This window comes from Mytilus trossulus, chromosome 3 (assembly GCF_036588685.1).
Source record: "Mytilus trossulus isolate FHL-02 chromosome 3, PNRI_Mtr1.1.1.hap1, whole genome shotgun sequence".
Classification (NCBI taxonomy): domain Eukaryota; kingdom Metazoa; phylum Mollusca; class Bivalvia; order Mytilida; family Mytilidae; genus Mytilus; species Mytilus trossulus.
The window spans coordinates 67,434,689-67,458,044 of record NC_086375.1 but is presented as its reverse complement, the minus strand read 5'-3'; the positions used below and the strand labels follow the sequence as shown (position 1 = coordinate 67,458,044).

At 30.2% G+C, this 23,356-nt stretch overlaps 1 protein-coding gene across 7 annotated transcripts in view; it reads right to left on the bottom strand.

Annotated features, from left to right (window-relative positions):
• Positions 1 to 217: 217 nt before the first annotated feature.
• Positions 218 to 23,356, bottom strand: part of LOC134712196 (rap guanine nucleotide exchange factor 4-like) — a 102,925-nt gene continuing 79,786 nt past the window's right edge. For all 7 annotated transcript variants that reach the window (XM_063573505.1, XM_063573507.1, XM_063573504.1 and 4 more), the window contains 18 exons: positions 22,518 to 22,585; positions 20,180 to 20,258; positions 19,501 to 19,613; positions 18,984 to 19,072; positions 18,600 to 18,678; positions 17,911 to 18,061; positions 17,358 to 17,455; positions 16,595 to 16,731; positions 15,506 to 15,652; positions 14,981 to 15,078; positions 14,401 to 14,526; positions 7,986 to 8,164; positions 7,345 to 7,435; positions 6,359 to 6,497; positions 5,732 to 5,796; positions 5,295 to 5,349; positions 4,572 to 4,626; positions 218 to 3,957 (listed from right to left, as the gene is read on the bottom strand). In XM_063573505.1, coding sequence (XP_063429575.1) covers positions 3,885 to 3,957; positions 4,572 to 4,626; positions 5,295 to 5,349; positions 5,732 to 5,796; positions 6,359 to 6,497; positions 7,345 to 7,435; positions 7,986 to 8,164; positions 14,401 to 14,526; positions 14,981 to 15,078; positions 15,506 to 15,652; positions 16,595 to 16,731; positions 17,358 to 17,455; positions 17,911 to 18,061; positions 18,600 to 18,678; positions 18,984 to 19,072; positions 19,501 to 19,613; positions 20,180 to 20,258; positions 22,518 to 22,585 — 1,842 coding nt within the window. In that variant the 3' untranslated portion in view covers positions 218 to 3,884. The remainder of the gene's footprint in view (positions 3,958 to 4,571; positions 4,627 to 5,294; positions 5,350 to 5,731; positions 5,797 to 6,358; positions 6,498 to 7,344; positions 7,436 to 7,985; positions 8,165 to 14,400; positions 14,527 to 14,980; positions 15,079 to 15,505; positions 15,653 to 16,594; positions 16,732 to 17,357; positions 17,456 to 17,910; positions 18,062 to 18,599; positions 18,679 to 18,983; positions 19,073 to 19,500; positions 19,614 to 20,179; positions 20,259 to 22,517; positions 22,586 to 23,356) is intronic.

Sequence of the window (23,356 nt, the reverse complement as noted above, 5' to 3'; positions counted from 1 at the left end):
ATTCTTTGTGTTGACAAGATAGTGATCAGACCCACAACCTCCTGCAGTAAAGATTAGATGGTGACCATGATATTATCTAGGCTGGTTATAAATAATTAGCACGGCTTTCAACAATATCCATATACCCTTCATATTATTAAACTATGGGTACCAAAACAGAATGTTATAACCTATAATACATGTATATGTACATACACAACCAAACAAAAAACATCAGTACATGAATTACTTTTATTTTGATCAACAATTGTGTTTTATTACAAATAAATAGAGATATGTAACAAGGATCATTTATACAATTAACAACCTTTTTAACAATAAATGGTATTATGAACAAAAGTATGATGTACAAGAAAACAAGTCAAATTTCATCTTCAATATAAAATAAGCTTTTTAAGAACCCATAAAAAGAATAAACTAATAATAATCATGATAATTTAAAGTTATATATACTGGTAAGTATAAATTCTTTCCATTTTTCAAGTTCAACACAAGCTAAGGATCAAGCAACAAGGTATACATTTGTTACACAAGATAACACACTGATTTTGATAATTTGTATGAATAAAAAGTGTCAGATCCAGGGATAAAAGGGAGGCTCCAACAATATGTCCCAAATCAAAAGCATTGATTCTTAAAATAAAGAAGGGTGTTCAAACTCCAACTGATATTAAATAGCTGTAGGCATTTTCATTGTACATTATCATGCAATATTTTTTTATGCAACTATACTTAAATAATCTGGCATACAGAAAAGTACCTAACTAACATAATAATGTATTTTTTTACAGATCCAAATCATGAATAGAATTTTGAATTCCTTTGTTAAAATGTTTTCTAACCCTATCACCCATGCTATTGCCCATCCCAAACCACTCATTAAAATAGTTCAAAAAACAAAAAAAACAAACTGACAAGGTGTTCAATAAAACAAATAATCTTCATGAAGGTGTATGTAATGTGAAATGTTAACATCAACTTACTCAAAGTAACATCTTAACTTTGAAACCTATAAACGACTGGAACTATTGAAACTAGTATATCTACATTGCCATCAATATTCATTCAGCTAGTCAGTAACTGACCAACTGTTGGCTGCTACTTTAGGATTTTGTGTAATCCTCCAATAAAATTAACATAAAATATACTAATCTCTAAAACATTAAATATCAACAAACAAGATATAGAACATCAGATATGGTCATAATACTTTTTTGTTGATGTTAGTATAACACATATTAAAACAAAACTAAAATAAAATTTCTCATTTGTTGTAAATCACTAATGAAGAGATGCAATAATAAAACTAGGATATACAGAAAACATGTTGTACAGCAATACTTTTGAAAAATATTTCTAATTTGGAAAACTTTACTGAAACTTATCTACTAAGTGTAATTCTGACTAATACTTTAAAATCAAGTCTCAAAACTCTGGCAAAACAAAATAAATAATTCTTAATATTGCATATTTTTTTTCTATCACTATCTCCCATTTATCAAGCAATTATCCTCATGACCAATTGTAATGTCTTCTTTTATCATAAAGCAAACCATCATAAAAATAATACACAAACCACTATCCCTGATAAAGAAAATAAACAGATTCTTGTGGAGAGGTTGCTTGATTAATTTAGCAGACCTTATCATATTGATCCACTGTGTTATAATATTGCACTAGAGTACACAAAAATCCTTAAACCAAATAACAATCTAGCTTCACCCCCTTGTTATTATAAATATGAAACTGGTTTGTCTAAGAATTCATATGCAATTTCTCACAACCTCAGTGTTTACAGTCCTAGTCCTAGTCCATTAACACTGGAGTGGAGTGGACCAGCCCTACAGGATTTTAACTCACAACCTCAGTGTTTACAGGCTTATCTTACAGTAGTTTAACTTCATAGACTGCACAGCCATTCAGGCCCTAATTTGTTGAAGAAACAATAGAGTATAATTATTGAAACTATTAAGAGGATTGGTATGACAAGAGCTACAAGAGATCTGGGGATAATTAAAAATGGTAGTATAAATCTGACAAATGAACAAAATGATGAAATGTTTAACAATGTTTTGACTATATTAAAAAGAATAATTGTATAATCTAAATGTAATGGTCCATACACACATACACAGATTATGGCAGATACACATTCTTTTTCTCTTCCTTTACTCCTATTTTTTTATTGTTTGGTAATATATCTTTTAGAATAATATATGTCTGAATAGAATTATTTAATGACAAATTTAATATTTGTATTTTATGGAATTCTATTTTTCATCTTAGGAGAGGATGATCTAAGTTGGACTTACTTATGTCTTATCCTTTCTGATTTTGCATATCAAATACATGTATGCTTGTAAACAAGAGCATATCTATCAGGCTTCTGAAATGGCAAAAAAAGTAAAACTTTTCCACTGATATATTTGTACTTTAGTGTAGATATTGCAATTGTTTTATCATTCAAATATTTTTCATTAGTAATGATATCAGTCAGACACACAGTTGGTTATGATGTTTGATTCAAAAGTGTAAATAAGCAACCTTAAAATACCTTTTCACATGCATCATTAAATAAGTTTTTTTTTAAATAATTCTTATGGATTAAATAAATAATGTTGATAACATAATTAATACATAAGGCACTGTAAATGTTCGATTAAAATAAGTTGTATCAATGATTGTGCAATTCTGAAGAAGATTACAATATTTCTTGGGGAAAAAAAGATTTGTATCATATTTTATATGTCTTTGTTATATAAATATGTGTATCTTATAATACTATATGTATTACAAACATCAAGAAAAAGGGAGAGTACTTCTGTATAAATTATAACCAGTTCTTAAGATTTAAAAAATGAATTATCTTTCTTTACAAGTTGATTTCTGATATTAACATTAATTCCAGTAAATCACAAAAACTTCATATGTTACAGTAGCCTAGGTCAATAGATTTACATAACTCACAACTCATTCAATTTTGGTTGATTCCAGAATTATAAGGAGCAACTTCCTTTTTGACAAAGCAATTACCAGTATGCAATTAGATTATTCTGCCTAATAAGAATAAGAAATGACAGAAATACAGAAATACATGAAAATTCCATGTGGACATAAATGTCTGCTAAAATCAAGCAACATCAAAAAAAATCGATTTTATGAAAATTTATTGTTTTCAATCAATTACAATGGTATTAAAAATGAAAAAAATAAATAAAAACAGAATGATAATTGTTGCATCCTTCCTAGTCACACAATTTTTGATTTTCTAATTTTTTTTTTGATTGAAAACAGATTTTAAAACAAGTTTCTTTGTTTAAATTTAAAAGTTTATCACCTTCCTATCTAAAAACATTTTGATGGCTACATGAAAGAAACTAAAGTGTTATCAATATTTTTTAAAGTACTTTTTATTGGTATTATTAATCATAATCTTTTGTTCACCTAAAGAAGTTAGAGTCAATTATATCTTTATCAAAATAAATTGCTGAATCTATTTTTCCATTGATGCAATAGTACATTTTCTATTAATAATTTCCTTACAAGTTTAAATCTTCAGAACAATATTCAGATATAATTGCAGCAATGATCTTCAGATACATATCATCCCCACATGTCGATATTTTCATGAGTTTAAAGTATCACATAAAATAACAATTCATCCATCCAACACTCGATCCATCACCTATTCAAAAGAACATAACTCTGCATGCATCTTAAAACAGGCCTCTGTAGTGCTGACGGTATTCTGACCAATAAAAATCACCAGGATTGTCTAAGACAAATGCTAGATGATAATCAAATACACCTGCAGTATTGCATGTAACGTAGAAAATTGTTTGGCACCATTAGTTCACCATTAGTTCGATCATAATCAAGTTTCGTCATGTCCGTCTTGGCTCCAACTTGTATGAATGTTTTGTTAAAAGTCTCTGATTGTCTATCACTTTCAAGTTCCTGAAATAAAACAATTATTTTTCTTTTTTAATGACACATAACAAGATAAAAAGATCACATAAGATAAGTTATCTTATGAATAACTACGCCATAACTGTACAAATATAAGACACTATATTTAAATGGCCTCTTCAGTACAATCAATACAAATGAAGAAGAGACGTCATCACTTTTATTGCTTTCTTAATAATGAAAATTATGGTTAGCAGTATTTCAAATACCTATTAATTGTTTGTGCAATAAAATACTTAAAGTTGAAAACCTTGCAAAAGATTTACTAAGAGGCATCAAGAAGCCAGAATCTCTCACCTAGCCTCATTTAAGTCATGAGCATCACTAGCAGCCATCTAACACTATGTAAGATTAGTACCAAGTTTTATCCAGGTTGATTTGTGAAAATGTTTAAAAAAAAAATCTTATTAATGAAGGACAATAAACTAAAAATCAGTTAAATAGATTCTTTATCCCTCGATTTTCTTTTCTTGCTGCTAAATTTTGCTGCATACAATTTCTCTAAAATATCAAAGTTCTAAACATAGTAGCGAAGAACCTTGATTTGCTAATTAAAAAGATTTTTTTCTTAGAGAAATGAAATTACTTTAAAAAAAATATACCTGATATATTCTTCAACTTCTGATGATGATTTTGCAGTAGAAGGTGCTTCAATTTCTGAAAAAAGTAAAAAGTACACATAAAAATGAGAAATCTAATGCAGTTATTTGGAATTTAAGGGGAGATAATTCATAATTTACTGAAAACATATCTTTTGTTTTAAAATTCTCGAAAATTTCATCTGAACCATAATTAATTTTACAAAGCAGTCATTTGAATTTTGGAATTGAAAAACAAGTGTGTATCCAGTCTTGTAATAATATGTCAAGTTTTCTTTTATCTTTGTTTTGCTGGAATCATACTTAGTCTAAACATGATATACCCAAAAGTAGTTACAAAGTGTTCAAATTGTGATCTTGTTTGACAGACTTACAGCCTGTAGGTCAGTGGTTGTCATTGGTTCATGTCTGTCATATTTGTCTTTTTGTAAATTATTTTGTTATAAATTATTCTGTTTTTTAGATTGAATAGTTTCCTATTTTTCATGTCATGACCTTTTATAGCTGTTTATACAGTATGGGGTTTTTCTTTGTATAAGGCTTGTCTGTTGCCTTATAATTGCTTAAAATTTAATCAACTTTATTTGAATTTTGGTTGATGGTTGTCTCATTGGCAATCATACCACATCTCCTTATTTTATATTACAAGATCTTATAAGTGAAAAAAAGACAAGATTTGATTAGTTGTGTTAGATCTTGGACAATGTTTTTCATTATTAAACTTACCTAATGGATGACTCCTACAAAAATTCACTGTTCTCATTGTTTGAGCAATCATATGCTAAAAAATAAAACAAAAGTGATAAGATTTCTTTGTAAACATACATCTTATCTTATTGATGTTTTGAAATTTTATGTTAGATATTATGAAAATAAAACAAAGAATTATTGGCATTTAATCAAAGTAATACAGCAATATTGAAGGTATTTTACTACAAAAAGACTTCAACCTATAATGGTTTACTTTTATAATTTGTGGCTTTGAAGGAGAGTTGTCTCATTGGCACTTATACCACATCTTCTTTAATCTATTCATTCAATATCTTTGAATTGATAAAAATCGAAAACTTAAAGAAATAAGGTTGTACTGACAACTTTAAAAAAATAAAGTCCTGAAACAGCAACAAAAATTTACAAGCAAAATAATATTAGAGTATACATACCATTTTTTCAAAGTTCACTAAACCATCAAAATATGTTTTATTTCCTTCATGCGTGAAGGTTAAATCTGAAATGAGTAAAACAAAATAAATAATATGACAGTTTTTCATCAAAAGATATATTAAAGTCCACAGTATAAGTATACATACTGTGGATTCATTAATATTCGTTGGATACCAATTTTCGTGGATTTCCAGGGTACAGGAGAACCAAGAATTCAAATGTTCAACGAAATACAAATTTTGTAAAGGAATGAGTGTAGACTTTGCCAAAACCACAAAATTAAATATCCACGAATATGTAAGATTTCCTCAAACCACGAAAATTGGTATCCACAAAAATAACTTCACACAGATGTTTAAAATATAAAAAAAAATTAGATAGGACTCAAGGTACATGTCATAAGCTCTTTAAAGTGTTGATTTCAACTAAAATTTTGTTTTTAAATGACCCTGGCATAGGTTCAATCTGAACTGAAATGTTGTTAATAAATGAGTAACCAGCTGTAAGAATTTGGTGGTAAAAAAGATGAGAATTAAAAAAAATTCCCTGGTTTAACTAGGTTTTAAATAAAATTTCTTTTCTCTCTCTCATAATATGAAAGAACAAAATCTTTTAAATTTCCTTACCTTTCATTAATAAAGGCATAAATGGAATGATTGGAGCAGAGAGTTTGGCAACAGTTAGTCTGTACACTCGATGATTTCTTGAGGGATCCATCAAAGTTTCAAAATCTGCAAACATTTTCTTGAACTTGCTTGGTAGTTTCTGTAAATATTAAGCATTTCAATAAAATCAAATTATATATCTTTTTCATTATTGGTATCTATATAAACCACAAGGGGAGTTGTCTGCCATCACAATAAGTTTTTAGAACAGGATAATCTATATCACAAGGGGAGTTATCTCCCATCACAATAAGTTTTTAGAACAGGATAATCTAGATCACAAGAGGAGTTATCTCCCATCACAATAAGTTTTTAGAACAGGATAATCTAGATCACAAGGGGAGTTTTCTCCCATCACAATAAGTTTTTAGAACAGGATAATCTAGATCACAAGGGGAGTTTTCTCCCATCACAATAAGTTTTTACAACAGGATAATCTAGATCACAAGGGGAGTTATCTCCCATCACAATAAGTTTTTTTAACAGGATAATCTAGATCACAAGGGGAGTTATCTCCCATCACAATAAGTTTTTACAACAGGATAATCTAGATCACAAGGGGAGTTATCTCCCATCACAATAAGTTTTTTGAACAGGATAATCTAGATCACAAGGGGAGTTTTCTCCCATCACAATAAGTTTTTAGAACAGGATAATCTAGATCACAAGTGGAGTTATCTCCCATCACAATAAGTTTTTAGAACAGGATAATCTAGATCACAAGGGGAGTTTTCTCCCATCACAATAAGTTTTTAGAACAGGATAATCTAGATAGATGGATACAGAAGCAGTCAGATCTATAAGAGAAAGCATCATGCTAATGACATATTGACACTGGTTTACAGCTTAAATTTTAAATAATTGCAAACCAAAGTCCCTTAGGATATTTTAGGTGTTATTTTGTGTACTCAATTATTTGCATTTAAATTTAAACAATTGTTACTTACCTCCCAAGTTTGTGAAAGACGGCTGACAGCAATATTACTCAAACCCATCACTATAGCAAAGAAGGAATTCAAATTCTGATACTGCTTACAACTGAAATATAAAATTAACATGACTAGAACAAATGCAGTTGCTTTCATAATACACTTGAACAAGGTGAGTAAAAGTAAGACTTTTCAAAAAAAAAAAATATAATTGGTTGTCTCTTTTGTGAATAAAGCCTGTCATACTATTTCATTTGCTTTTAATTTTTTAAAATATATGAATATTTTGGTGTTCAATCCAAACCTCAACATTTCTCTTGTCTTAGATGACCATTTATACACTAAATTTGGCCAACTTCTCACATTCTAAAATAAATCTATTTTTCTCTGTCATCTTTCTACCATAAAACATCTCAACTTTTGCATAAAATTTGATAACATGACATCATCTTTAATTTTTCTTACACATAATATATCACTTGCAGAATCAAAAACCTTTCTATGATCATCTTCAACAATGAAAATATGTTCCCAGAGATTTACTTCAAATTGATAAAATTATGGTATTTATATTTTATATTTATACCAAAAAAACACCTTCTCATCTTCATTTTAGTCAACATAAACATAGCAAATTGTATTGTGTCCTAAGAACTTACTGAGCTGCTAATTTGATGAATTTCCTAAGGAGTTGTACTCTTTTACTGACATTCAATGTAAGTAACATTTCTGTGACGATCCAATACTGTACTTCATTGAATCTTCTTAAGAATAACTCCAAGTTTGCTGTGATCTTTTTAAACTGATGAGCTCCAAATACTTTGTAAATCAGTTCATACTAAAAGAAAAGAAGTGCATAAATTTTAATATCAGGTTATGTCTAAAAAAAATAATGAAATTCTAAGAATTCATTATTATTCATTTGAAACCAATTTTTGTTTGTTTCGTGGGTACAGATGAACCACAAATTCAAATGTTAAACCAATTACATATAAATGTGCTAAAGGCTTTGTATGCAGAGATTGGCAAAACCACAAAATTAAATATCGATGAAAATGCAAGTTTTCCTCATTCCACGAATATTGATACCCACAAAAATAAATGAATCAACAAAAGACAATATTATTAATATAAACCAATATCAAACTATCAAAGTAACTGGTAACAAAAATTAAATCTTTTAAATTGCCATTATTTGTACATTCTGTTTACATAAAAAAAGCATTATACTGTGAAAGTACTTTAATTCGTGGGTATCAATTTTCGTGGTTAGAGCAATATTAACATGTTCGTGGGTTTTTAAATTCGTGGATTTTAGTTTTCTAAAAAAAACCAAAAACCTTTAGAAACGAAGGTTACAAATAGTCTGGATTGAAGGAAATTGCAAAGTAAACATTGACCCGTGTAAATCGTAGTGATAACACTAATAAACCTATGATAAAGTGATCAACAGATTAAAGACCATCAAAGGTGTTAATTAGGCCAAAAAAAATGTCACCCAAAGAAAACAGTATCATAAACAAATGCTATAATCGTATCTTTATTTGTCAAATAATTTTAATCAAAACCAAGGCCAGCAAGAAACTATTATTTCCTATATATACCGTCAAGAGCTATGAGGATATAAAATAAACACTTTATTATACTAGCATATCAATACCGGAAATCTGACTTTCATCGATGAAAAATATTTTTTATGAGAATTAAAAGATCAAAAGTTGTACAGTTTAGGTTATTAAAGATTAAACGGATATAATCCTGCATGCCGTTGTAGTTCTGTGACTGATATCAAAGTATTCTCAGATGTGGCGTTATTCTATATAATTATTCTCTAGATCATATCAGTAGTCAAGCCTACCGATATGGATCTTTCCACGTCTAGATTTGGACAATGGTTGTTTTATTCGTTGGACACTTAAAGTCGTGGATAAAGTCATCCACGAAAACCACGAAAATTGGTACCCCACGAATAAAAGTACTTTCACAGTATTAGTTTCAAATACATAACCAAGTCATTAAGTACTCCCTTTTATCAATTTAAATTGGAGTAACCAGTAAATGTCAAATTAAAATAGCTTTTCTTTAATTGACATTGGAACACATCAAAGAATATTTTCAAAAAGGATGATAATATTTCAAAACTATATCAATTCCTCATATAAGGACACTTTTAATTTTATCATTTGTAACCAAATAGTCAATTGATGAAAGCACACGATGACATGTTGTGGTTTCAACTGACTTCTTCAGCTTACAGTGAACGTAATTTGAGGAAGCATTTATTCTATCCAAAATACCCTTTAAAGTTACAATTTTAACACAATATATGAAATTATACTTCACATAAAAGAATTATTGGTTTTGTAAAGCCATATTGCTACAAGCTAAAGACACCTACATTAATTCTTATGTCATGCTTTGTAGTGATTGATCTTTCCTATATCTTTAACTTCTTGATAATGTCTTTGAAATATTTAACAATTGGTACTAAAGTACCTTAAAAGGACTTCTATATTTGTGCCCCTTTTAAGCAAATTATTGACATGGTATATTATGTCATGTTATCACTAAGATATGGGATATATGTGCTTGTTTTTAAATACTATTAAGGAATTTAAGGATAAAGTTTATTTCAATTTTTTCCCAAGGATATCTACATTTGATAATATTGGGATACTGGTATGTTAGGAAACCAATTAACAATTCTCATTTACAAATTTCTTACAAATCTAAAAATTGTTGTTTAAAATTGGTTTCAGTCATATTGAAAGATGGAAAGTGACCATTCCCAATTATACATGGTCTAAACTAACAACAATTTAGAGATACTGTTACTTATTGGAGCTTATGTTCCAGTGAACTTTATTTCGACTACTATAGATGAGGGGGGATAGGAGGGGTCCTGATCCCGAAATCGCTGGCTTAAAAACAGGAAATCCCGAAATCCTGGGCTTAAAAATACAAAATCCCGAGGTCCCGAAATTCGAAAAAAAGAATTCCCGGTTCCCAAAAGGGTTAATCCTCAAATCCCTAGCTTAAAAAAACCTGATCCCAGAGTCCCGATAAAGGTCCTATTCCCCCCTCATAGATGTCTATATTACACAAACTTGCATTGATGGATTGCTGTTTCATTGATATTTTATATGACAACTAACTTTACTTCCTCCATTACAGAATGAAATTAAAGATCCCTGCCTTATAAAGTCATCTTATTAATGTTGTTGTATGCAATTCCAAATCCAGTAAAGAGACTAAATCATGTGGTATAGAGTAATGTAGTCATGTGGTATAGAGTAATGTAGTCATGTGGTATAGAGTAATGTAGCCATGTGGTATAGAGTAATGTAGTCATGTGGTATAGGGTAATGTAGTCATGTGGTATAGAGTAATGTAGTCATGTGGTATAGGGTAATGTAGTCATGTGGTATAGAGTAATGTAGTCATGTGGTATAGAGTAATGTAGCCATGTGGTATAGAGTAATGTAGTCATGTGGTATAGGGTAATGTAGTCATGTGGTATAGGGTAATGTAGTCATGTGGTATAGAGTAATGTAGTCATGTGGTATAGAGTAATGTAGTCATGTGGTATAGGGTAATGTAGTCATGTGGTATAGAGTAATGTAGTCATGTGGTATAGGGTAATGTAGTCATGTGGTATAGGGTAATGTAGTCATGTGGTATAGAGTAATGTAATCATGTGGTATAGAGTAATGTAGTCATGTAGTATAGGGTAATGTAGTCATGTGGTATAGAGTAATGTAATCATGTGGTATAGAGTAATGTAGTCATGTAGTATAGGGTAATGTAGTCATGTGGTATAGAGTAATGTAATCATGTGGTATAGGGTAATGTAATCATGTGGTATAGGGTAATGTAGTCATGTGGTATAGAGTAATGTAGTCATGTGGTATAGAGTAATGTAATCATGTGGTATAGAGTAATGTAGTCATGTAGTATAGGGTAATGTAGTCATGTGGTATAGAGTAATGTAGTCATGTAGTATAGGGTAATGTAGTCATGTAGTATAGGGTAATGTAGTCATGTGGTATAGGGTAATGTAGTCATGTAGTATAGAGTAATGTAGTCATGTGGTATAGAGTAATGTAGTCATGTAGTATAGGGTAATGTAGTCATGTAGTATAGAGTAATGTAGTCATGTGGTATAGAGTAATGTAGTCATGTAGTATAGAGTAATGTAGTCATGTGGTATAGAGTAATGTAGTCATGTAGTATAGGGTAATGTAGTCATGTAGTATAGGGTAATGTAGTCATGTAGTATAGGGTAATGTAGTCATGTGGTATAGAGTAATGTAATCATGTGGTATAGAGTAATGTAGTCATGTAGTATAGGGTAATGTAGTCATGTGGTATAGGGTAATGTAGTCATGTAGTATAGGGTAATGTAGTCATGTGGTATAGAGTAATGTAGTCATGTAGTATAGGGTAATGTAGTCATGTAGTATAGGGTAATGTAGTCATGTAGTATAGGGTAATGTAGTCATGTGGTATAGAGTAATGTAATCATGTGGTATAGAGTAATGTAGTCATGTGGTATAGAGTAATGTAATCATGTGGTATAGAGTAATGTAGTCATGTGGTATAGAGTAATGTAGTCATGTGGTATAGGGTAATGTAGTCATGTAGTATAGGGTAATGTAATCATGTGGTATAGAGTAATGTAATCATGTGGTATAGAGTAATGTAGTCATGTAGTATAGGGTAATGTAGTCATGTGGTATAGGGTAATGTAGTCATGTAGTATAGGGTAATGTAGTCATGTGGTATAGAGTAATGTAATCATGTGGTATAGAGTAATGTAGTCATGTGGTATAGAGTAATGTAATCATGTGGTATAGAGTAATGTAGTCATGTAGTATAGGGTAATGTAGTCATGTAGTATAGGGTAATGTAGTCATATGGTATAGAGTAATGTAGTCATGTAGTATAGGGTAATGTAGTCATGTAGTATAGGGTAATGTAGTCATGTGGTATAGAGTAATGTAGTCATGTAGTATAGGGTAATGTAGTCATGTAGTATAGGGTAATGTAGTCATGTAGTATAGGGTAATGTAGTCATGTAGTATAGGGTAATGTAGTCATGTGGTATAGAGTAATGTAATCTAGTGGTATAGAGTAATGTAGTCATGTGGTATAGAGTAATGTAATCATGTGGTATAGAGTAATGTAGTCATGTGGTATAGAGTAATGTAGTCATGTGGTATAGGGTAATGTAGTCATGTAGTATAGGGTAATGTAATCATGTGGTATAGAGTAATGTAATCATGTGGTATAGAGTAATGTAGTCATGTAGTATAGGGTAATGTAGTCATGTGGTATAGGGTAATGTAGTCATGTGGTATAGGGTAATGTAGTCATGTAATATAGGGTAATGTAGTCATGTGGTATAGAGTAATGTAGTCATGTGGTATAGAGTAATGTAGTCATGTAGTATAGGGTAATGTAGTCATGTAGTATAGGGTAATGTAATCATGTGGTATAGAGTAATGTAGTCATGTAGTATAGGGTAATGTAGTCATGTAGTATAGAGTAATGTAGTCATGTGGTATAGAGTAATGTAGTCATGTAGTATAGGGTAATGTAGTCATGTAGTATAGGGTAATGTAATCATGTAGTATAGAGTAATGTAATCATGTGGTATAGAGTAATGTAGTCATGTAGTATAGGGTAATGTAGTCATGTAGTATAGGGTAATGTAGTCATGTAGTATAGAGTAATGTAGTCATGTGGTATAGAGTAATGTAGTCATGTAGTATAGGGTAATGTAGTCATGTGGTATAGAGTAATGTAGTCATGTAGTATAGGGTAATGTAGTCATGTAGTATAGGGTAATGTAGTCATGTGGTATAGAGTAATGTAGTCATGTAGTATAGGGTAATGTAGTCATGTGGTATAGAGTAATGTAGTCATGTAGTATAGGGTAATGTAGTCATGTGGTATAGGGTAATGTAGTCATGTGGTATAGAGTAATGTAGTCATGTAGTATAGGGTAATGTAGTCATGTGGTATAGAGTAATGTAGTCATGTAGTATAGAGTAATGTAGTCATGTAGTATAGGGTAATGTAGTCATGTGGTATAGAGTAATGTAGTCATGTGGTATAGAGTAATGTAGTCATGTGGTATAGGGTAATGTAGTCATGTGGTATAGGGTAATGTAGTCATGTGGTAGTATAGGGTAATGTAGTCATGTAGTATAGGGTAATGTAGTCATGTGGTATAGAGTAATGTAGTCATGTGGTATAGAGTAATGTAGTCATATGGTATAGAGTAATGTAGTCATGTAGTATAGGGTAATGTAATCATGTAGTATAGGGTAATGTAGTCATGTAGTATAGGGTAATGTAGTCATGTAGTATAGAGTAATGTAGTCATGTGGTATAGGGTAATGTAGTCATGTAGTATAGGGTAATGTAATCATGTGGTATAGGGTAATGTAATCATGTAGTATAGGGTAATGTAGTCATGTAGTATAGAGTAATGTAGTCATGTGGTATAGGGTAATGTAGTCATGTAGTATAGGGTAATGTAGTCATGTAGTATAGGGTAATGTAGTCATGTAGTATAGAGTAATGTAGTCATGTGGTATAGAGTAATGTAGTCATGTAGTATAGGGTAATGTAGTCATGTGGCAAGTTATTATGAACACTAACCTCTTGTAGACAAGAGAATAATTCCCAGTCATACAAAGTCATGTGATATGGGGTCATCAGACAGGTAATAGGATCACTTACCTCTTGTAGACAAGAGAATAATTCCCAGTCATACAAAGTCATGTGATATGGGGTCATGTGACAGGTTATAGGAACACTTACCTCTTGTAGACAAGAGAATAATTCCCAGTCGTACAAAGTCATGTGATATGGGGTCATGTGACAGGTAATAGAACCACTTACCTCTTGAAGACAAGAGAATAATTCCCAGTCATATAAAGTCATGTGATATGGGGTCATGTGACAGGTAATAGAACCACTTACCTCTTAAAGACAAGAGAATAATACCCAGTCATACAAAGTCATGTGATATGGGGTCATGTGACAGGTTATAGGACCACTCACCTCTTGTAAACAAGAGAATAATTCCCAGTCGTACAAAGTCATGTGATATGCGATTTCTTTAGTACTCATCAGTTCTATTGTGTTTGCTGTACCATGTGTTGGTCCTTCTTGTTCTGGTAATGGGGTCTACAAGGAAAAGCATGTCATTTTATACCTTTTACCTTTGAGACAGTACTAAATTTAGATTTGCAGATAGATGTATTAACACTATCTACTCATTTTTTTTATACTTGCACTAACATCAATTATTCATTTCACTTCTCCTGATAAAAATTCCCTGTTGTAAATTATATATGTTTTTATATGAAACAGATGTTTAAACTTAAATCAGTATTTTAGAGATAAAACTGAAAATACATGATTATGATTAGCAATTTCATTAATTTTCTGTAATGGATATAAATTGTTAAAGGCTGTATGATGACCTTAAGTTCTTAATTTCGGTATCATTTGGTCTTTTGTGAAGAGTTGTTGCATTAGCATTCATACCACATCTTCATTTTTTATATATAAAGTCAAAATCATTTTGATTTATTATTCAAGAATGAAAATAGGATACTTAGTAAGCTTAAATACTCACCAAAGCATCAAGGTGTTCTCTAGGTGATATGAATAAATATCCATTTATAGTGAGTCTTGTGGTCACACAAATATCCTGTTTCTTAAAAACAACTCTTTCTGTAAATAAAAAGAACAATTAAAAAGGGTCAGAAACTATTTCTCCAAATTAGCACATAAAGTGCAGAAGTCAATGGGAATAATGGCATAGACTTTTTGCAAATACATGTATTGATATTAAAGGCAATACTTGTTATGTTATTCTTGTCAGTATTTAATATATTAACATGACTTTTTTTCTAAGAAAATGTGAATACTCCTATTTTTATTATAAAGCATGCTCATTATTGTTCAAATTTAAAATGACAATAATAATCTCTAGAACGATTTATTATTATGTTATTTCTAAAGCATTTGATTTTCGTCACATACTAGTTTTCTTTTAGATGTAATGGATAAATTCATCTCTGCTGAAGATTGTTACCACCCTCAAATCTGAAAATTGCCTGAAGCTTTTGGAAATGTCTCTTGTTATGTGTTAACTTACCTCCTGATGATTTGACCTCACATAATACAAGGTCTTCACCAAGACAAAGTTTGTCTCTGGCCTGCTCAACAATCTGCAGTACAGAACAGTCCATTGTATCACGTAATGTACTGTAGGTGTGGTCGGCACAATATACTTTGAAAATATCTGAGGAAAAAATACAAAAAATTGTCTTGTCAACTTCAAAACAACACAATCGAATAAGTTGCTTTTGGAAGTGCAACAACCTTTACGTTTGTATAACCAAGCAATTTTTCTTGCAGTGCCATAAAACTTAAAATAGGACGATTATTGAAACTTCCAACATGAGAGAAATATTTATTTTCAATTTTCTTTATACAATGGCTATATTTGGATTAACTTTATGGTTTTCCAATAAGGTCTAGAGTAAAATATTAATGCTTTCATTATAATTTAATACCATAACTAATGAGACCATATATATACCATATTGTAATAGTAATTAAAAGGGTTACAGAGGCATAAACATGTCGAATGATATTGATCAGACAGTACTGTTATACCAAAGTCTTTATTTTTTAATGAACAAGAATGTGTCCATAGTACACAGATGCCCAATTCACACTTTCATTTTCTATGTTCCGTGGACCATGAAATTAGGGTCAAAACTCTAATTAAATAATAAAATTATAAAGATTATATCATAGGGAACATGTGTACTAAGTTTTCAAGTTGATTGGATTTCATCTAAATCTACCGTAACCAAAAGCTTTAAAATGAAGCTGGACAGGTGAACAAACAGACAGATGGACGGATGAACGAACACACAGAAAAAAAAAAAAAAAAAAAAAAATAATGCCCCTTAAGATAAGGGGCATAAGAAACCAACCATTTTTATGTGATGTACAGACAAAATCGAAACCATCTTTTTTCAAAATGAAAGTTTTGACAACACCATATGGTATATGTTTTAGCTGATTGAGTAAAATGCAGATTTATTGGTAATAAATGAATAGAATGAAAGTGGCAATTAACATTAAAGCCAATAGTTTATCAATTAACTAACCACAAATAAATAAATAGAAAGAGACAACAAACAACAAACCATTTATTGACATGTAAACTTACTTTCATCGTCTGGTTTGATTGGCTGCCTCAGATTGGGTAAAGTTGATTGGTCCACAGATGAACTTTTCTTTGTAACTAAGACACTTGATGGTGAGAATTTTCTTTTTATAATAGGCCTATCTTCTATTGGAGATTTTCTAAAAAAGAAAGATTAAAGACTTTAAACAATATTTAATGTTTCCTGGTTCATTCAATTGAAAAGTAACAACTATCCTTTACAAAGTGTCACACTTAATTTAGATTTTAAAGCATGTTACACAAATTTGCCTAAACGTCAGATAACTTTTACATGTTTACAATTTTTAGTTTTGACACAAAATTCTATGCAGACAGGAAATATCATAATTATAAAGTTCCAACTGATCAAATTTTCATTAGTTGGTTTTATCCTGTGACTTACTTGTCAGCAATATACTGTAGAATAGATTAGTTGGTTTATCCTGTGACTTACTTGTCAGCAATATACTGTAGAATAGATTAGTTGGTTTTATCCTGTGACTTACTTGTCAGCAATATACTGTTGAATAGATTAGTTGGTTTTATCCTGTGACTTACTTGTCAGCAATATACTGCAGAATAGATTAGTTGGTTTTATCCTGTGACTTACTTGTCAGCAATATACTGCAGAATAGATTAGTTGGTTTTATCCTGTGACTTTCTTGTCAGCAATATACTGCAGAATAGATTAGTTGGTTTTATCCTGTGACTTACTTGTCAGCAATATACTGCAGAATAGATTAGTTGGTTTTATCCTGTGACTTACTTGTCAGCAATATACTGCAGAATAGATTTGATGAGATGTAATTCTTGTGACATTGACTGGAGAACCAATATATCCTTCTCTACTGCACTCTGTAATTCCTGGAAAAAACATATTATACATACAACTATACAAAATTATTTAGTGCAAGTCATCTAATTTATCAGTTTACTCTAGACCCAATGAATTAATAGAATGTTCATGGCTTTATTAAATGTGCATATATTTTGCCCTTTATCTATAGATTATGGCATCAGTGCCTAAAACAATTTGTTTCTCTCTTCTTTAAACATAAAGGTTTTCAATTTCTTTATACTGTGCTTTGATTACACTCAAAGTTATTTTAGTAGCTTTTTTAAAACAGAGAACAGTGTTAAAATAAGTGCTGTTTTACTTATTCATTTCAATTATTTATTGAAATTTTGAGTTTTTCTCATAGTTTCTACTCCAGCCTTATTACTGTTTATAGCACTTCATAAGTTCCAAACACACTATAACTATGTTTACATTTTATGTACAGTCTCTAAAAATAGAATGCTACTTGACCAGTATTTACCTCTAAGAAAGCTTTGATGGTCTTCTCTCCTTTGAACACAGATGGTCCTATTGAAAACCACTCATGTACAAACTGTATGACTGATCGTCTTTGTGTTAGGGCATATGAGGCACTCTCTTCATCACAATTTACATAGGATTTGGCATGGTAACTGTTACTGGTTAAGGTAATAATGTCTGGTAGAGATCAGAAGATTCATATACTTACATTTAGCATAAAAACATCTTCCTTTATCTATGTATTTGCAACAAAGCAATGGGCAGATAAATACATCATTCTCACTACAACAATTTACAATGCATAATACTTTAACTAACAGTGTATAAAAATTAGTTAATTAAACAAACTAATAGATCCCTTATTTGAAATGATATGAAACAGCTCATGTTAGGGTAACCACAAAGAAACTTTTGGATGAATACGAACGTAATGGAAATTGAACAGTGGCGCTATGTTATAAGGATTGCTTAAATCCATGAAATCAATCAGAGGAGTTGAGGAATAGTTGGCAAAATCTTATTTCATCATGCTTAAAAAAAATAATAAAAGAGTGCAAGAATCTCCTGACACAACATCACAATATAAGACCTGTTTTATATAAAATGTTTGAATATATTGCTTACATGGGAAGCAATAATTATCCAACTACAATACTTAATGGAAATAGAAATTGTTCTTGGAAAGGATACTGTGACAGCAATGCTGCACACAATTTGTTTGTTGGCATAAATATCACATGAGTCCTGAGAAAATCTTCCAGGAAAAAATCTGAAAAAAAGAAAAAGTTTGTGGTAAACTCCTTATTCAAATGTCATTCTATAAAACAAACAACAGTAATTCATATTTTCCATAGTATTTGATCTATACATGTACTATATCTCAAAGTCTGTTCCAAAAATCTGGTGTTTACTTCTTCGCGTTATAAATAAGCACAATAAACTTTTAAGGAAAGCTATAGTTCATCAGCATTACTTTGTCATTAGAAATAATTTTGTTATAAGATTGTCTTCAGCAAAAACTGTTACAAATATTTCATAAACTTTTCAAAAAATCTTATCCCTCATTACACTTACCTGATGGGTCTTCATTTTTATTTTCTGCGAGTCTGGTCTCCAGTAAATATTCTAACATCTTCTCTGCTGTACCAGCCATGACAGAGTACCTATAAAAAATATAGAAATTAATCTTATAAAGAGATTATTATACAATAAGCCTGTTCATTTTTATCATTGGAATTATATTTTGACATATGACTTTCAATTATTTATTATTAGGATATCTCTGGTTTAACGTATTTATGAATACATACTTTGGATTCGTTTTAATTACTAGTAAGATACAAATGTCTGTGGAGACAGGCAAACCACTAATTTAAAATTTCTACAATTTATAAATTTACTATCAGGTTGTATGCAGAATATAGCAAAACCCCGAAATCACATTACCACAAAAAGGCATGTTTTCATCATACGAGAAAATTGGTATTCACGATAATATATCTTACATTTTATACCATACATCTCGAATCTATATCATTTAGTTTAAGCCATTTATAAGTTAGATAAGTTAGAAAGTACTTGACTGACTTACTTAAAGTGTGACTGAATTGTTCCATCAGGATTAGGTGTGTTTGTGGGTATTTTCTCCAATACCAATACATCCTGTCCATGTTCTTTTAATCTTACAGTATTGGCTTCTACATCCTAAAAAATTATCAATGATAAAAATATACTTCTTAGAGCAGTTCTCTCAAATTTACACAATCTACAATAAACCAATCCTTTTGGAATTAATGTCAACCAGATATCGTTTCAAACTTATATTCAAAGCAAATAATTCAAGTTGCTTTTGAAAATCAGAAAAGCACATCAGATGGAATAAAAATAACTAATAATTTATACTATTTAATATTACTGTTTTGCATTTTTTAGCTTTAATATTTGGTCACATTTCAAGATAGAAATAGCAGCAGCATAAGTTTTGGGATATATTACTAGTGTTTCTTTGAATCATTATTATAACCAACTTCATGTGGGGTGCTTGTGAAGCTGTCCTTAGGGTGTTGAAAGGTTATACATTGTACTGTGTCAACAGTTCCAAGTTTCATCTTATTTGTATAGAGGAAATCAAGAAGGCAAATTTTGCTCATCTATTACAGTTGGTTTATTGTTGTCATTTTAATTTGTTATGAAAAGAAAATGACTATTTTTTTGTTCCTGCTCATATCTTATGGTTTTATTCATTATATCTTTCTGATAGTATTACGTACCCTTAATATTCTGTTGAAGTCATCTTTATCTACACGTAAGAAATGACAGTTGTCTTCTCTCAGGACTATGGTAGCTGCTCTGTAGATAAAAAAAATAAATATTGCAGTTGTTATAATAGTTTCAAGGTCACCTTAAAATAAAATAGTATTTTCATAAAGTTGTATATAGATAGATTGCTTTTGACCTTATCTGAGTTGGAGTTATTTCCCTTGGGCACTATGTTAAAAAGGCAAACTTGTTGAATTAATTATTTGGCAAACAATTTCAAACAAGTGGTACCAGCCAGTCTTCCAAAAAGATCTTTACTAGATGGTAGTGATGTAGGTTCAAACAAATGAAAATTGTTCAGATTTTTTTTTTTAAACTATCTTTATCTACATGTATTAGTGTAACCAGTTGAGTTTGGTAGATTTATGTGTATGTGCATTTGTGCATATTGCCCTTTAAATTGCCAGGACAAGAAATAACTCTTATAAGGTCAACTGAAACTACTTGTAAAATTCACATGACATGGCTATTTTTGCCTTTTTAAAATTTTTATGATAATTCTAATTTCAAAATTATAAATGAAATACAAACCCTAGAAACATATATGCAGTCAGTGTAAAAATAGAATTGAGAAATTGTTTATCTCTTTACAAGGTTAACAGGTTGAGATGATATCATTGAAAAACAAATATTTCAAAACTTTAAATCTAAAAATATTGATTGCTACTTTTCAAAATGACAAATTCATATTAAACAACGCAGCATGTCTTTAATAAATAAAAGATGGTCTTTTTGAAACATTATTAATAAATATCAATATCATTATTATGATGATAAAAAAATAATGCAATATAGATTCCCACATATCACAGAAAAATTGTTTTGCATGAGCTTTATAATTGTTTACCAGTTGATCAGTTTGTAGGGGTGAATTCAAACTGTGATGGGATTAAAACGTTTCAGTGGACAAAGTCTTTTAAACATGCACAGAAGTAAATGATTTTGAAATTCTAAGACAGCTCTTAGCACTGGTTTGGTGCTAAAGATGGCTTTTTCACCTTTAACAAAGATGTTTGATCATTTTATGTGTATCTTTTTGCTAATGTCTTTATAGCGAAAATATTAATAGTAAAAGTAAACAGATATATCAGTTGGGCAGGATTATTTGTGTAAATTACTAGCTTGTCTTGAAAATATAATTTTCTTCATCTAGTTTTTAAATCTATTCATAATACATTTGGGTATATATATTCTTATAGATATCAAATTAATTATTAACAGCAATAATTTGCGATCATCCTTGTATGTAACAAAATAATCATCAATATCGTTAGGGGACAAAGGTCAACTAAATTAGAATCTAACATTTCAAAGCATTCTATTATATTAGGTTATTATTATTGATTAATCCAAATGTAAAAGTTTTTGAGTGTAAATTAATTTTATTGTCTTGTGTATGTGCTTTCACTATAAAAAATACTTGTTACTTTCTTAGTTTTCCTTAAAAATGTAACTGTAAAAACAATGCAAGGATCATTTTTGTTTTTCAGACTACTTTCATTGACTATACCAAAATAGAATAAAAATTCTGGCATACAAAATAAAAAACCTTTTTGTTCTTATAAATTCTTAGGCAAGAGGTTAAGTAGTTTTTAAATTAATTCTTATTTCATATATATAAATCTAGACTGCATTTAGTGCAATCGACACGTTATGCACTATTTTCCGGCTGATGCCTAGTAAAGCAATCATCATTCAATGTATTTAGGGCAATACTAAAAGATTAAAATAAAAGGTGTACTTAAACGGACAACAGAGCAATTAATAGTATCCTTAAAGTGAGTCCAATTACTTAGCCCATTCATCATAACAAACAGACTAATTGACCCAAATGTAGTTAAGAATTGGTTCATTTAAATATAAATCAATGATGGAACTGACTTCAATATTGTCCAGATTTAATGAATACAAAGTACAGTAAATGGTATTAACTGGTACAAACCTGTATTTACCAGTGTCTCGCCAAGAAAGGTACATTTGAAAACTAACAATAGCAATATAAAAGCTAGCAGACACTGTAAACTAACAAAAAAAGCTAGCTATTCATGATTAACTGAATATTGAAAAGGTTTAAAAGCACCTTGTGATAGCCCTTAATGAGAAAATTGACTGAATGGTGTTGTATACCACTTTCAGCATTATTGTCTATTTCATGTTGGTAAATTTTGTATATGTGGAGGCTGGGTCAGGCTGGAAGCTGGCATGCCAAGAGTATAATCAACCTTTGTTAACAAAAGAAGCAAAAAGGCATGAATAACCTATGTTTTATCAATACAATTTATAAAATACCTTGGTGCATCATTCAGTAATGCTAATTTACCAAAATCATCTCCTTCATGTAATGTACAAACCACACCCTGAAAGTAAAATAGACGTTTTTTAGAATGTATGAAGAAACATGACTTATATCATATGAGACTGCATTCATATCTATTGTAAATTAAATCTTGACTGACACATTTAGTCCGAATTCTCTGCATGTTTTAGTTTTCATTGGTTAATTAAAGACAATTCAAGGAGACAGCAGATTTGACAATATATAAAGTTTTATTTCAAACCTCAGAATTTTATTTTTAGAGTCAAAGAACTGAAAAGGTAAACATAGACCTTCAACAAAAAAAGGCTGTTATATATACCATTAAACAAAGTTAATTCAACCCAGTTTTTATTTTAATGAGTTGTTTTTGTCTGGATTGGTCTGACTGTGTGGCTAGGGGCACCAGTGAAATCCTGATTTTAATATCAATTTCTTTATAGTTTTTTTTTTAATGCAATCATAATAAGCTGTCAAATCTCCCTTGATACTCCACAATTCCAGTCATAGATTGTCTTGATCATTATCAACCATGAATAAAAGATGACATAGCTTAGGGAAAATGTCAGTGATCAAGCATCCTATTAACTTTAATATAGCAAAACATATATATTTTAATCCCCCTCCCCCAAAATCCTTTATAAAAAGACATTACTGTATATCTAAAGATCTTTTATCTAAATGACATACCAAATATTGACTTAAGATGACTATATATTTAACTGAGTCTAACAGACCCATTATAAAAATTAATACAGATAAGTATGTTTTTATGATCATAATAAAGATAAAAGTACAGGATATCTACCAAACA